The sequence below is a fragment of the Pelophylax lessonae genome (genome assembly GCF_965119305.1).
Source record: "Pelophylax lessonae genome assembly, chromosome: 9".
NCBI lineage: Eukaryota > Metazoa > Chordata > Amphibia > Anura > Ranidae > Pelophylax > Pelophylax lessonae.
Window position 1 is genome coordinate 250,236,995 of NC_138776.1, and position 14,630 is coordinate 250,251,624.

Genomic DNA, 14,630 nt, shown 5'->3' on the forward strand with positions numbered 1-14,630 from the left:
TGACAGGGAAGTCAAAGGAAGAGGCAAGTGGGGGAGAAAATATCATGAGGTTGATTTTTTATAGATTAAGTTTGAGGAACGTGGTGTGAAATCCAGACTGACATGTCTGTTAGTAAATTTAGTGATGCATGAGGAGACTGATGGAGTGAACTGAGGGGTAGAGAGATAGATTTGGGTCTCATCAGCATATTGGAAACCATGGGAGGCTATCAGCTGACCCAGAGACCAGTGTAAAGAGTGAAAATAATAATGGGAATAATTACTGTATTTTCTGGCGTAAAAGACTACTTTTGAACCTCCAAAAAATCCTCCAAAAATAGGGAGTCGTCTTATACGCCGAGTATAATATCTCCAAGGTAACCTAACTATAAGTATTACTGGTAGAGGTAATCTCTCAAGACGCTGGCTGTGTGGCAATCCTGTACCGGAATACTGTATGAACCGTAGTATTGAATGCAAAGCCTGCTCGGATTGGCGGAGTAACATCAGCCCGCCTCTCTGACTCTGCCAATCCGAGCAGGTTTTGCATTAAATAATCAAATACATCGCTCTCCGTGATTGGCTCAGCGCGGTATATTGTATGTAGCCAAAGCTACGGTACATATGGTATACCGGTACAGGATTCCTGCACAGCCAGTGTCTTGAGATTACATCTACCATTAATACTTATACTTAGGGTACCTTGGAGATATTATGAGAGATTACATGTATTACAGTACTTGGGGTACCTTTAGATCTATGAGAAATCTGATGTTTTTCAATGGTGTTGCCTTGCTTCGGAAGGTAGGTAGTCTTATACGGCGAGTATAGCCCAAAACCTATGTTTTAGCTTGAAAATTAGGGGGGTCGTCTTATACGCCCAGTTTTATACGCAGGAAAATACAGTAATGTAAATCAGGGGATAAAGTAGACTATTTTTAAGGGATAGAAACAAAAATGTATCATCATGATTGCTGGAATAGGTCCTTTGGGCTAAAGTATCACCTCTTCCTGGTAAAATGTTATTTATTGAAGCTCTTTTGGCTTCTTCTACATATATTTTGGCACAGTAAAACATAGGTTAGGCCTTTACTAGCGATGTAAACCCTTGTGGAGCCAACAAGCTGCTAGTGTGACATTAGTTGGGGGTTATAAAGCTCTCTGAAATCAGGCCTTGGGAATTGGTACAACAAGAGGAAGAGAGATCTGAGGAAGGGGGGAGCACAAGGGAAAACCTGACAAAAGTGAGAGATGGAGGAAACTAGAGCAGCAAATCATGGGGGTGATGAAGTCGCTTCTTTGGTACGTATCTGAAGACTATGTTTGAGATGTACAAGGTGGCAGAACATTGAGGGCTTTGCTGGCAAATTCTAAATTATTTTCATTTGACGTAGTCAATACCTTGGCTTGTCGTAGGTGTATAGACTTGCTCACAACCTAAGCCAAACAGGGATGGACCACATTTTCTATCTGCTCTGTAATGCAGTCCTTGCTGTTTTGGCAAGTGCACCAACTTTATCCATCCACTGTGTCAGAAAGTTCCTCTTTCATTTGAATTTTTAGGTGCTGCAACTGGACTTCAGAGGGGTTCCCTGTGTGTGAACGCTGATGAGTGACAAGTTTCGATTTCCTCGTGAAACACACTCCACATTCCAAACAGGAAAAAGGTTTCTCACCTGTGTGGGACCTCTCATGTGTAATCATATGGGGTTTCTGTGAAAAGCATTTCCCACATATGGAGCATGCATAGGGCTTCTCCCCAGTGTGAGTTCTCCTATGTGTAATAAGATTGGACTTGTGTGCAAAGCACTTCCCACATATGCTGCAGGAGTATGGCTTCTCCCCAGTGTGAGTCCTCTCATGGTCATCAAGAACATACTTTTGTGCAAAGCTCTTCCCACAGACAGAACACGAATACGGCATCTCCCCTGAGTGAGCCTTCTCATGCATAGCCAGGGTGTACTTGTGGGCAAAGGGTTTCCCACACTCACTGCAGGAAAATGGCTTCTCCTTTGTGTGGGTCCTTTTGTGCATTGCCAGGATGTATTTCTGCGCAAAGTTCTTCCCACACACAGGGCATGAATGCGGTTTCTCCCCTGCGTGTGCCCTCTCGTGCGTTGTCAGGTTTGACTTATAGGCAAAGCGTTTCCCACACATGGAACAAGAGAATGGTTTCTCTCCCGTGTGTGTCTTTTCATGCTCATTCAAGTTGGACTTTTGCGAAAAGCTTTTTCCACATTCAGAACACGTATAAGGCTTCCCCCCTGTGTGCACCACTAAGTGTCGCTCCAGTCGGGCTGCATCTGGAAAGCCTTTTCCACATTCAGAACAGGAATATGGTTGCTCCCGCTTGTGGTTCCTTTCATGCTTGCTGACGTAGGATTTGGAAGAAAAGTATTTCCCGCAGACCGAACAAGAGTAGGGCTTCTGCCCTGTGTGAATTATCTCATGTCGGTCTAAGCAGCCTTTATCTGGAAAGCTTTTTCCACACTGAGAACAGGAAAATGGCCTCAACCCGGTGTGAAACCTTGCGTGCTTAATGAGACCACCCTTCAAGAGGAAACATTTCCCACATTCTGAACAGGAGTACGGCTTCTCTCCTTTGTGGATTTTTCGATGTGTGAGCAGGTTCCCCCTTTGGGTGAAAGCTTTCCCACATTCAGAGCAGGAAAATGGCCTCTCTCCAGTGTGACTTCTCTGATGCGTGATGAGTTTTGCTCTCTGGTTAAAATACTTCCCACACTCTGAACATTGGAACATTTCACAGCTAAGAGTGGGATGGGAAAACTCAGGAAAACTCCCACCATGTGTAGAGGGATCAGTTGATGGACTTGCACTTTGATGGACTGGATGGAGAATGGGAGTAGTGAGGTTTTCCTCTAAAGATCTTTCTGTAGTATTGTCTGGTTCTTCCAAACTGCACTTTGTGTTGGGTCCATCTGGAAAAGATAGGAAGTCCACTTATTTTAACCACTTCAATACTGGACACTTTCATCCCCTCCCTGCCTAAGACAAATTTCAGATTTCACTTTGAATGATAATTACTCAGTCATGCAACACTGTAGACAAATTCAATTTGTACATTTTTTTGAGACAGATAGAGCTTTCTTTTGGTGGTATATAATCACCACTGGGTTTTTATTTTTTTGCTAAATAAATGAAAAAAGATGTACGAATTTGAAAAAAAAATGAAAATAAGTCATTTTTCTTCTTCGCTGATGTGCACTGATGAGGCTGCACTGATGGGCACTGATGAGGCTGCACTGATGAGGCTGCGCTGATTGGCACTGAGAAGGCTGCACTGATAAGGACCGATGATGTGGCACTGATGAGGAGGCTCTGATGCGGGACTGATGAGGAGGCACTGACGAGGCGTAACTGATAGGCTGCACTGATCATCAGGACACTGATTATCAGTGAAAATTCTGTACTTACTGTGCCCTGATAGATCAACTCTCCTTTCCTTACACATGTCTCTGTTTACATGTGACCAGCTGTGACTGGTCACATGGTAAAGGGCCACTGTTATTGGCCCTTTTCCTCCATCTGTGATCCGCTGTGTCCAAGGAACATAGTGATCATAGACACTTCTCAATGCGCGCCCCAGGGGTCTCGGGAGGATATCCAGGGATGCCCTCCCAAAACTAAAGAGCCACACTGTAGCTGTATGTCGGCTAAACTGTGGTGTTAAAATGGTTAGGGTCTTAGAATCTTAGAAGGAATTACAGCAGTTTAGTGTGTTGTAGCTCCCTAAACATGCTCACCCTAGTTCTGAGGTTACTGTCAACCGATATAACCCCACAATATTGGCACTTTTCCACTGCAAGCACCGGCTCGGCCCCACTCGGCCCTGCTTGGCTCGGTTTGGTTTTCCAATGCATGGTACGGTGTTGGAACGGTTCGATACGGTTTGCTTTTCCACTAAAGTAGTCATTGGGTGGGATAACAACGATTCTCTGACCAATCAGTGGCTAGTAGTGACAAACAGTCAATGCTGCATGCAAAGGATTGTGGGATATGGTATCGGTACGGCCCTCTTGGAACCACAACCGAGGTGGCACTGTTTAAGCGAGCCGTACCGTTCAGTTCCATGTAGTGGAAAAGCGCCGCCATACCGCACCGAACCGTTCCTACACCGTACCATGCAGTACCATGCAGTGGAAAAGCGCAAAAGCGAGCCGAACCGTTCGGTTCCATGCAGTGGAAAAGCGTCATAAGTGTGCTTAGTGGAGGATCTGCCCCCTCCATGTGCCCACACACATGATTCTCTGAGTCCTAATCTTTTATGCTAAGAAATATATTCTGGAATACACCATACCTCCTTACCTTGTCAAATAGCTTTCCTTGATTAACATTAATTTATATTCCACAAAGAAAGCATGCTATACCTGGAAATACCTGGGAGACTGGAAATTGGTGCTCTGGTCCAAATGCCTTTGAAATGTACACTAATCCTCTGATAAAATGAAGCTGGCTACTCAGTAGCATTCATTGGAACAATTCTTCATGGGCTACATCACATCTACAGTACAGTAGGATACAACAGTAACGTGCTAACGCGTTTCGTCTGAAGCTTTACTTATAGCAAGCTGTATCCTGCCACATATATAAAGAATTGTTCCAATGAATGTTACAGAGTAACCGGCTTCATTGTATCAGAAAATTAACACAAATTTATGCCTTTATAAACAAATGCATGTGCTTAGGAGGAATATGAAACAAATTGATAAGATCTTGGGACCCTGGATTTACTTCAGCTTCCATTTTAGTAACACTGTGAGTCATACACCAAAATAAGAGGTCCTGAATGTTCGGTTTTTTTATTTGAATGTTATTTTTTCATCTTTTTTTTTTGGGACCTTTTAATAAAAAAAATTCCTTACAAAAAGTGCACACCCTTTTGCTGACACAATATATGAGAAGGGAGGGACAATGGTAGAAGATGACACCAGGGAGAAAAGTTTGTTGCAAAAAAAAACAATATTTTCTGAATTTAGTTGCTGTAACTCACCTGTGTTGCTCTTTGGAAGAGTTTCCTCCTCTTTAATCTTCACAAGTATTTTTCCATCCTCGGCTCTGAATGCCCTTTCAGTCACTCTGTGGTCTTTGTGATCTGTGCAGGAAAAAAGAGATCATTATTTCAGATGCGTTTTCAGGCATCAGGCTGGATGCTACAATTGTGCCCCCCCCCCCCCCCTCCATTCAAACTGCGCTTACTAACTGTGGCTAGAGAAGAAGAGAGCGCTGAAGTCAAAAAGCAGGGCTTTGATGTGAAGAGGGAACTGTATTATTACGGGGGCTCTGTGATAGGTGGGATTGCGTGATTGGAGGGGCGGACTGTGTGATTGGGGAGCTATAGAGTGGACTCTGATGTGATGAGGGACCTCTGACCCGATGGGATACCTCTAATATGATGGGGAGACCTCTGATGTGATGGAGAGCCCTCTAACTAGATTGGGGACCTCTAACGTGAAGAGGGACTCTGATGTGAAGGGGGGATCTGTGATGTGATGGGGAAACCCCTGATGTGATGGGGAGACCTCTTATTTGGTGAGAGGACCTGTGATGTAATAGGGAATGGGAAAACCTCTGATGTGATGGGGAGACCTGTGATATGATGAGGAAACCTCTGATGTGATGGAGAGACCTTTAAACAAATGAGGGACCTCTAACGTGAAGGGGGAACTCTGATGTAATGAGGGGAGGGCTTTGATGTAATGGGGAGATCTATGATGTAATGGGGGAACCTATGATGTGATGGAGGAACTGTGATATGACGGGGAAACCTCTGATGTGATGGAGGAACTGTGATATGACGGGGAAACCTCTGATGTGATGGTGAGACCTGTGAAGGGAAGACCTTTGACCTGATGGGGGACCTCTAACATGAAGGGGGGACTCTGATGTGATGGGGGGGGGGACCTGTGATTTGATGGGGAATGGGAATTGGGAAACCTCTGATGTGATGGAGAGACCTCTGATGTGATGGAGAGACCTCTGATGTGATGGAGAGACCTCTGATGTGATGGGGAGACCTCTGATGTGATGGGGAGATCTCTGATGTGATGGGGAGACCTCTGATGTGATGGGGAGATCTCTGATGTGATGGGGAGACCTCTGATGTGATGGTGAGACCTCTGATGTAATGGGGAGATCTATGATGTGATGGGGAGACCTCTGATGTGATGGAGAGACATCTGATGTGATGGGGAGACCTCTGATGTGATGGGGAGACCTCTGATGTGATGGGGAGATCTCTGATGTGATTGGGAGACCTCTGATGTGATGGAGAGACATCTGATGTAATGGGGAGATCTATGATGTGATGGAGAGACATCTGATGTAATGGGGAGATCTATGATGTGATGGAGAGACATCTGATGTAATGGGGAGATCTATGATGTGATGGGGAGACCTCTGATGTAATGGGGAGATCTATGATATGATGGGGGGACCTATGATGTGATGGGGAGACCTCTGGTGTAATGGGGAGATCTATGATGGGATGGGGAGACCTCTGATGTGATGGAGAGACATCTGATGTAATGGGGGGATCTATGATGTGATGGGGGGGACCTATGATGTGATGGAGGAACTGTGATATGACGGGGAAACCTCTGATGTGATGGTGAGACCTGTAAAGGGAAGACCTTTGACCTGATGGGGGACCTCTAACATGAAGGAGGGACTCTGATGTGATGGGGGGGGGGACCTGTGATTTGATGGGGAATGGGAATACCTCTGATGTAATTGGGAAACCTCTGATGTGATGGGGAGACCTCTGATGTGATGGAGAGACCTCTGATGTGATGGAGAGACCTCTGATGTGATGGGGAGACCGCTGATGTGATGGGGAGACCTCTGATGTGATGGGGAGACCTCTGATGTGATGGGGAGACCTCTGATGTGATGGAGAGACCTCTGATGTGATGGAGAGACCTCTGATGTGATGGGGAGACCGCTGATGTGATGGGGAGACCTCTGATGTGATGGAGAGACCTCTGATGTGATGGAGAGACCTCTGATGTGATGGGGAGACCGCTGATGTGATGGGGAGACCTCTGATGTGATGGGGAGACCTCTGATGTGATGGAGAGACCTCTGATGTGATGGAGAGACCTCTGCTGTGATGGGGAGACCTCTGATGTGATGGAGAGATCTCTGATGTGATGGAGAGATCTCTGATGTGATGGGGAGACCTCTGATGTGATGGGGAGACCTCTGATGTGATGGGGAGAACTCTGATGTGATGGAGAGACCTCTGATGTGATGGAGAGACCTCTGGTGTGATGGAGAGACCTCTGATGTGATGGAGAGACCTCTGATGTGATGGGGAGACCGCTGATGTGATGGGGAGACCTCTGATGTGATGGGGAGACCTCTGATGTGATGGAGAGACCTCTGATGTGATGGAGAGACCTCTGCTGTGATGGGGAGACCTCTGATGTGATGGAGAGATCTCTGATGTGATGGAGAGATCTCTGATGTGATGGGGAGACCTCTGATGTGATGGGGAGACCTCTGATGTGATGGGGAGAACTCTGATGTGATGGAGAGACCTCTGATGTGATGGAGAGACCTCTGGTGTGATGGAGAGACCTCTGATGTGATGAGGAGACGTGTGATGTGATGGGGAGACCTCTGAGGTGATTGGGAGACCTCTGGTGTGATGGAGAGACCTCTGATGTGATGAGGAGACGTGTGATGTGATGGGGAGACCTCTGAGGTGATTGGGAGACCCCTGACCTGATGGGGGACCTCTAATATGCAGGAGGGACTGTGGTGTGATGGGGGGAGGGGAACTGTAATATGATGGGGAAACCTCTGATGTGATGGGGAGACCTCTGAGGTGATTGGGAGACCCCTGACCTGATGGGGGACCTCTAATATGCAGGAGGGACTCCGGTGTGATGGGGGGAGGGGAACTGTAATATGATGGGGAATGGGGAAACCTCTGATGTGATGGGGAGACCTCTGACCTGATAAGGGACCTCCAAGGTTAAGGAGGGACTCTGGTGTGATGCGGTGGGAACCTGTAATATTATGGAGTATGTTGAGACCTCTGATGTGATGGGGAGACCTATGATGTAAAGAGGGAGTTTCTGATGTGAAGTTCATTTCATCAAGGCAGTTGTGTGCATCGTCCCAGGCTCTGGTTTCCCATGGATAAATAACGTTTACGTTTTTAACATTTTAGCCTGGGGTCCCTCAAGATTTTCCCTACTTTTAAAGTGTGCCATAACTAAGAAACGCTGCTGTCGTTCACTTTATGTATCAAGGTTTTGACACATCAGATGCTGACTCCATCATTTAGCATCAAAGTCCACCTAATGCTTAAAGGTCATTAGGCCCAAACATTATTTTTTTTCAGCTACTAAGACTTCTGTTAGTATTTCAAGGTCACCATTTGTGAACTATAGACCTACGCCTAGGTCATTGCATTGTGTATTTACTGGGATTATGAATTACAGCAGCAGATGCAGCGAAACAATCAGAAGACAAAAAACGGCCAGTTCTGTGGTTGCTAGATTGTAGATAGGGAGTCTGTGTATCAGAAAAGATTAAGGTATCCAGTGCTGTGGCTACCATTTATGTTCCACAGATGAAGAAGACTGTATAGACTGAATAAAGATCTGTATATCTTTTCTGTGTGAACATACATCTTAGTAAATATATATCTTACCTGTGCCAATCTTTATAGGAACTTCCTCCTGTTTAATCCTCACATGTCCCTTTTCCTCCTCCTCAGCTTTGACGTCTCTTTGAGTGTTTCTGGGGTCTGTGAATAAAGATGAGAGTGAAGCCCCCTGTACTGAGATCTATGAGAGACCCCAGAGAGTGTGTGTGGGGGAGACTGGTCACATCTCTTGGCTGGTAACACACAATGACATGATGTGAGGAGGAGAGCCGGAGTCTAATAGAGGCTGATGGCTCCTGACTCCCCCACTGGGCACATACTGTCCCCCCATTACTGTCTACTGACAGAGGGGGGAGAAGAAGAGATTGTTGTAGTGATTGAACAAGGAGAATCTGGGAGTCTTTTCTCTGGATTCATTGTTTATTACTCACCTGTGCTGATCTCTGGAGAATCTTCCTCTTCTTTGGGCTCATCGCCCTTTACATACAGATCTTCTTCTTTAACTTCAACTTTGACAGTGGTCACAATTTTACTCTAATAAAAAAAGAGACAATGTTAAACCATACAGACTCTTCTATCACTATACTACTATCCAAGACGACTCTTTAGGGATGCACCGATCCGATATTCGGATCGGATATCGGCCCCTATACGGGGAAAATAGCTGGATCGGGGATCGGTAAAATTAACAGATCCACGGGCCAATCTGGTTTTGCTCTTTGTAGCTTGTGAGGGAGCAGAGAACAGCTGTCAAAGAAAAAAAAAAGAGCCTCCTGCAAATGCCTTTCAACTCTTCCAGTTAAGTAAACACAATGATTACAATGTATCTTTTCGTTCCGTCTGCCGAAGGAGGGAAGTTTAACCTCTTAAAGACTAAACCCATGACATTTTAGATTTTGAATGCATAATGTTATAAGGTATCTGCCGATACCGATCCGGAAGTATTATTTTGTTATAAGCTCACAAAACAGTACTTCCGGATTGGATTCGGGATCGGGGATTTCACAAAGCAAAAGATCGGGAACGGGACCAAAAAAGTCGGATCGGTGCATCCCTACTCTCTATTCCATCTACCTGATCCTCCTGAGGGATCTCCTGATGTTCCTGTGTGGAGTCCCGGGAATACAGAGGACGGGGACATCTCTCTGGGGGATTTCTGTTACTGGATCCATCTGTAGGAAACACACACACTGACTGAATACATTGTTTCTATGTCTTTATATCAGAGGATGTGTGTATCTAGGGGGATCCTCAATACTCTTCTCTCCTTTACAAGAAATGAAAGTCTCCTCTTACCCGGTGATGTGAGGGGCGGCCGATTCTCCATCATGACGTTCTTGTGTCGTCCTATATACTCCCACTCCTCCATGGAGATACAACCTGTGATATCCTGACACCCTATTGGATCCTGACATACTATGGCCATATATCGGAGGATGTGTGTATCTAGGTGGATCCTCAATACAAGAAATGAAAGTCTCCTCTTACCCGGGGATGTGAGGGGCGGCCGCTTCTCCATCATGACGTGCTTGTGTCCTTCAAAGTACTCCCACTTTGCCGTATGTCTGAGCTGGCACACAGACTATACACAGATACAGCTGCAATAAACAAATGAGATTTGGAAATATTTAAAGCAGAAGATCACACACAGGTCTCAACTGAACACTTTCTATCTTCATTGGATCTTTGAAGATAGCATTGTATCCCGTCATTAGATCATTCCTATTCATAGATTAATATGGTTTGTTCAGTTACTAAGACTGATTATTAACAGAGAATAATAAAGGGTAAATCCACAGAAAACTGGCTCGTGGTTGGGTTGGTTTGGCCACTAGGGGCTCAGGAACCCTGGTGTAGAACCGTCCTACTAAAACTCAGGTCCACTCTTGAACAGCAACCTTCCACCAGGCTAACCTGAGCTTTGACTGTAACAGTTGGGTGCCATGTTCACTCTGAGCACATATGAGCATCCGAATGTGGCCATCGTGGATCACTGGGACCTCCCAACACAAGTCCCTCCCCTGAGGATCTTCAGTGTCCTTGTCACATAGATATCCATTTTAATAGGATGGGCAGAGACGGTGGTGTCTCCAGTGAACACTGACTTTTCCAGTCTCAGAATGGTCATTATGTTAGTGTTCATGCCTACGCGTCTGTCACAAGTTAGCCTGTAGTTTTGTTTGTATACTCTTACCTCCTTGCTGCAGTGCTTCTATCTTGTCTCCTTTCACATGTGGTGTTTGGCTTCTCTGTTCTACTATGGGCGTCGCCTGCTCCACTGTGTGTTATATCCTTTTCCTGTCTATTACTTCCTGGGTCACCTCCCTGTGTGCTTCCCTATATATATATATATATATATATATATATATATATATATATATATATATATTGTGACAGGAAGTCAGCTAAATCTGGGAATGTAGTCACAGGAAGAAGATACATTTCCACCTGATTGAGAAGTCCATTAATTAATTTAGGGTGTTGGCTACAGAGCTAGCCAGCAGGAAGTTGAAAGGCCTTCACCTGTTCAGAATGAGGGAGTTAAGGCTCTATAATTTGTTCAGAGAAATTCCTGTTGTTTGCTGCCTCCAGAAGCTGCATCCTGAAGCCATGTGGGCTGGGAGCAGGAGGACAGTCAGCGTGTGCCTCCCGACAGGATGTGTGGGCCTGGGAGAAGACCCCCCGGAGTGATGTGTGCCCGGGACGGTAACCAAGGGTGAATACGTCTCAAAGGTGAGAAGACGAAGTGTTTCTGTGTGAAAGAAACAAAAGGACTGTGTTGCCCTGTGAAGCTATAGGTCCGCTGTAGGACAAGGAAGTCTGCCCGACGGTAGGTTGGAGACAGACACTTAGGCAGGTTCCAGTTGTGAGAAGGTAGCCGCCCACAGAGGCAAGGATTTATTTTCTGTTTTATTTTATTTTGGATGTTTTGCTGCATACAGCCTGGTGAAGAAAACACCATTCAATAAACCACACTGTTTGTTTGCAAGCACTTGTCGGCTACCTGTCTGGGAAAACGCACCCCCCAAGGGGTCATCCACACCCGCCACCGAGCTAATCCCTTACATATGGTGGAGGTATGCAGTGGGCATAAGCAGAGATCCCTGCAATGGAGTGCATATGTTTGATGAACTTTGTCTGGTGCATGAGATTGCACAATCTATGTGTGCAGGAGAGAAGATCCTGACAGAAAAAAAAAAAAAAAAAAAAAAGTGTTTTAAAGAGACAGCGGTCTCAAAATTATTTGAACTTTGTTGTGTCTGGTGCAAGTGACTGCACAAACTGTGTGTGCAGGAAAAGAGATCTTGCAAGAGAGAGAGAAAAACTACATGTGTTAAAGAGACAGTGGTCTGAAAATTTTTTGCTGGACTGTGAAAAATTTGTTTGTGGAGTTATTGAAGATGGGGCGTTCAAAACGCCTGAAGAATGCAAAGATAGATGAAATGAGAGACCGGATTCTATGGATGGAGGGGATGTTGCCGTCTGAACCAGCCCCATCCATGCCTAAAGAGAGTCTACTAAAGAGGAAGGTTGTTGTCCCTAGCAACACTGATGAAACCGCTATGGAGACGCAGTGTGCTCAGATGAAAAGTAAACTCAAAATGGAGGAGATGTTGAAACATCTGATTATATCAAATGCAGCTCAACAGCAGGCAAATGCGGATTTTCAGCAGAGCTTTGCAGCTCAACAAAAGGCTCATCAAGAGAGCATGGCAGGCTGGAAACAGAGACGCCAGCAGCCAATGGAGGCCATCGGTTTGGAGGAAACCGAGTATGTGTGCAGGGCTGAGTTGGATGCCTTGCAACGGAAAATGGAAGAAAAGGAACAAGCCTTGGAATTGCTTAAAATGGAGCATAGAAACTTGCAGGAAATGAATGAACTACTCAAGTCTCATGTGTTACAGTGGGAAGAATCCACTGCTCTTCTTTTGGTCGAGTTGCAAAAATGTCAAGACACTATAAAGGAGAAAGATACCATCCTCATGGAAAAGGAAATTGAAATTCAGACTTTGCAGAAGCAAAGTATGTGTGAAATGTTGGAGTTGCGTAATCAGCTGGAAAAAAGTCTTCAGTGTTTGGAAGTTACAAAAATAGACCTGCAGGAGTCGCAGGAACAGAATGTCGCTCTGAAAACGACATTGTCTCTCAGCGACAACGAGAAAAGTGAAAGAGAGGCTAAATTACTGAGTACTGTGTATGAGCTCACCACTTTGAGCAATGTGGTAGATGAATTACGTGCAGACTGTGAAAGTTGGAAAGGTGAAGCCCAACGTTTCCAGCAGCAGTTAAAGGAGAAAGAAGCCTGTGTGGCAGAATTACATTCTTATTCCCAGATGCTAGCCAATGAGGTGAAGGCTCTTATGCAGGGAAAAGGAGATTGTGAACATAAGAGGGAAAAAGTAGAGGCACAGCTTCTGGAATCGCAAGTCAAGGTGTCAGAAGGTGACCGATTGTGTGCTAAGCTGTCAGAGAAGGCAAACCGACTGCAGGTTGAGTTGGACAATGTTACAAATCAGCTTTCTCAAGCAGACAGAAAATCTAGAGAAATTGCGGAAGATTTTTCTATCTTGGAATCGCAGCTGCAAGACACGCAGGAACTCTTACAGGAAGAGAGGTGTCAAAGGCTGAGTTTTAGCACAAAGCTCAAACAAATGGAAGATGAGAAAAATGGCTTCCTGGAACAATTAAAAGAGGAGGCGGAAGCAAAGAAAAACCTATCAGAACAAGTCGCAACATTGCAAGCTCAGATAGCGGATATGAAAAAACGCATGGAAGAAAGCGTTGGTTCATTACAGTGTGTTGAAGATGTGAAAAAGAAGTTTGATCAGATGCTTGGTGAAGAGAAGACTGTGTCTGCAAAATATGCAGAAGAACGCGCACGTGCAGAAACGGAGGTGCGTGATAACGAGAGCAAAGCCCTGTTCTTGGCTCGCTCTTTGGAGGAAGCTCTAGAGTGTAAGGCTGAACTAGAAAGTGTTAAACAGCTGCGTACAGAAATGGAAGAATTGGTCAGCTCCAAGGATGATGTTGTGAAAAGCGTTCAGGAGCTAGAAAAGTCTAAGCGAGCCTTAGAACAGCAAGTAGAAGAGATGAAGATTCCGTTGCAGGAACTGGAAGAGGAATTCCAGGCAACAGAGGATCTGTCCCAAAGAGGGGATAGTGTGCCTGATGCAGTTTTTAAAAGGATCAGTGTTTTGGGGTCTGTCCTGAGTGAGCCTCAGAAATGTGACGACATGTGGCTTGAATCACCCCTTTGGAATAAACCGTTCCTTCAAAAACTTCAAGCATTGGAAAATGTATCATTAGAACTTCAGCAAACAAAGGAGCTGAGTAAGAAATGTGGTGATTTCTCAGTTCAGGCTGAAAACCTAGTGGAGAAAACTAAGGCTGTTGGTAAAAACGTGAAGCAAATGAATAAGTGCCTTTCAGGGAGTGTTTCCAAAATGGAACTGGTGAAAGACGGGTGGCAGAAGTTTGATCGTGATCTTGAGATGCATTCCATGTGGAATTCAGATAGAGAAAAAGAACTAGGTGACCTTGAGCGGTCAAATAGTTCAGCAGAAAGTGCATTGAAGAAACCTGTAAAAGAATGTGTTGCAGTTCCATGCTTCTTCACTGATGCAGAGAGGAGGTCTATAATGGATACCACCCAGATCGCTGGGTTCAACTGTGTTGTTGCCTTTGACCCCTATGTTGGTGGAAGGAAAGTTGATGATGTTCTGGTTGGCTTCTTCTGTGAAGAGTTTGGCAAGAAATATAAACTCAATATCAAATCAAATAGTAGGCCTTTACTGCGACTCGCTCAGGAGGGCGAAAAGTTTAAGAAGTTGATGAGTGCAAATGCTTCAGATCTGCCTATGAATATGAAATGTTTGGTGAATGATATTGATATCTCTGGGAAAAGGAACAGGGGTCACTTTGAAGAAATGTGTGACAGCCTGTTGTCTCAATTGGAAAATCCTCTGCACAGCATCTTAGAGCAAGCAAAGCTCAAGAAGGAAGATCATTCCCT

General features: G+C 45.1%; 2 protein-coding genes across 2 annotated transcripts in view; one reads left to right on the forward strand and one right to left on the reverse strand.

The window, feature by feature from the left end:
• LOC309564361 (uncharacterized protein) overlaps positions 1 to 14,630 on the forward strand; it is a 1,000,117-nt gene that overhangs the window by 721,619 nt on the left and 263,868 nt on the right. The gene's annotated exons all lie outside the window — the stretch shown is intronic.
• LOC309562774 (uncharacterized protein) lies at positions 906 to 2,915 on the reverse strand. The gene has a single exon (XM_082267078.1). The coding sequence runs from the start codon at positions 2,737 to 2,739 to the stop codon at positions 1,495 to 1,497; it is 1,245 nt and encodes a 414-aa protein (XP_082123204.1). The 5' UTR covers positions 2,740 to 2,915; the 3' UTR covers positions 906 to 1,494.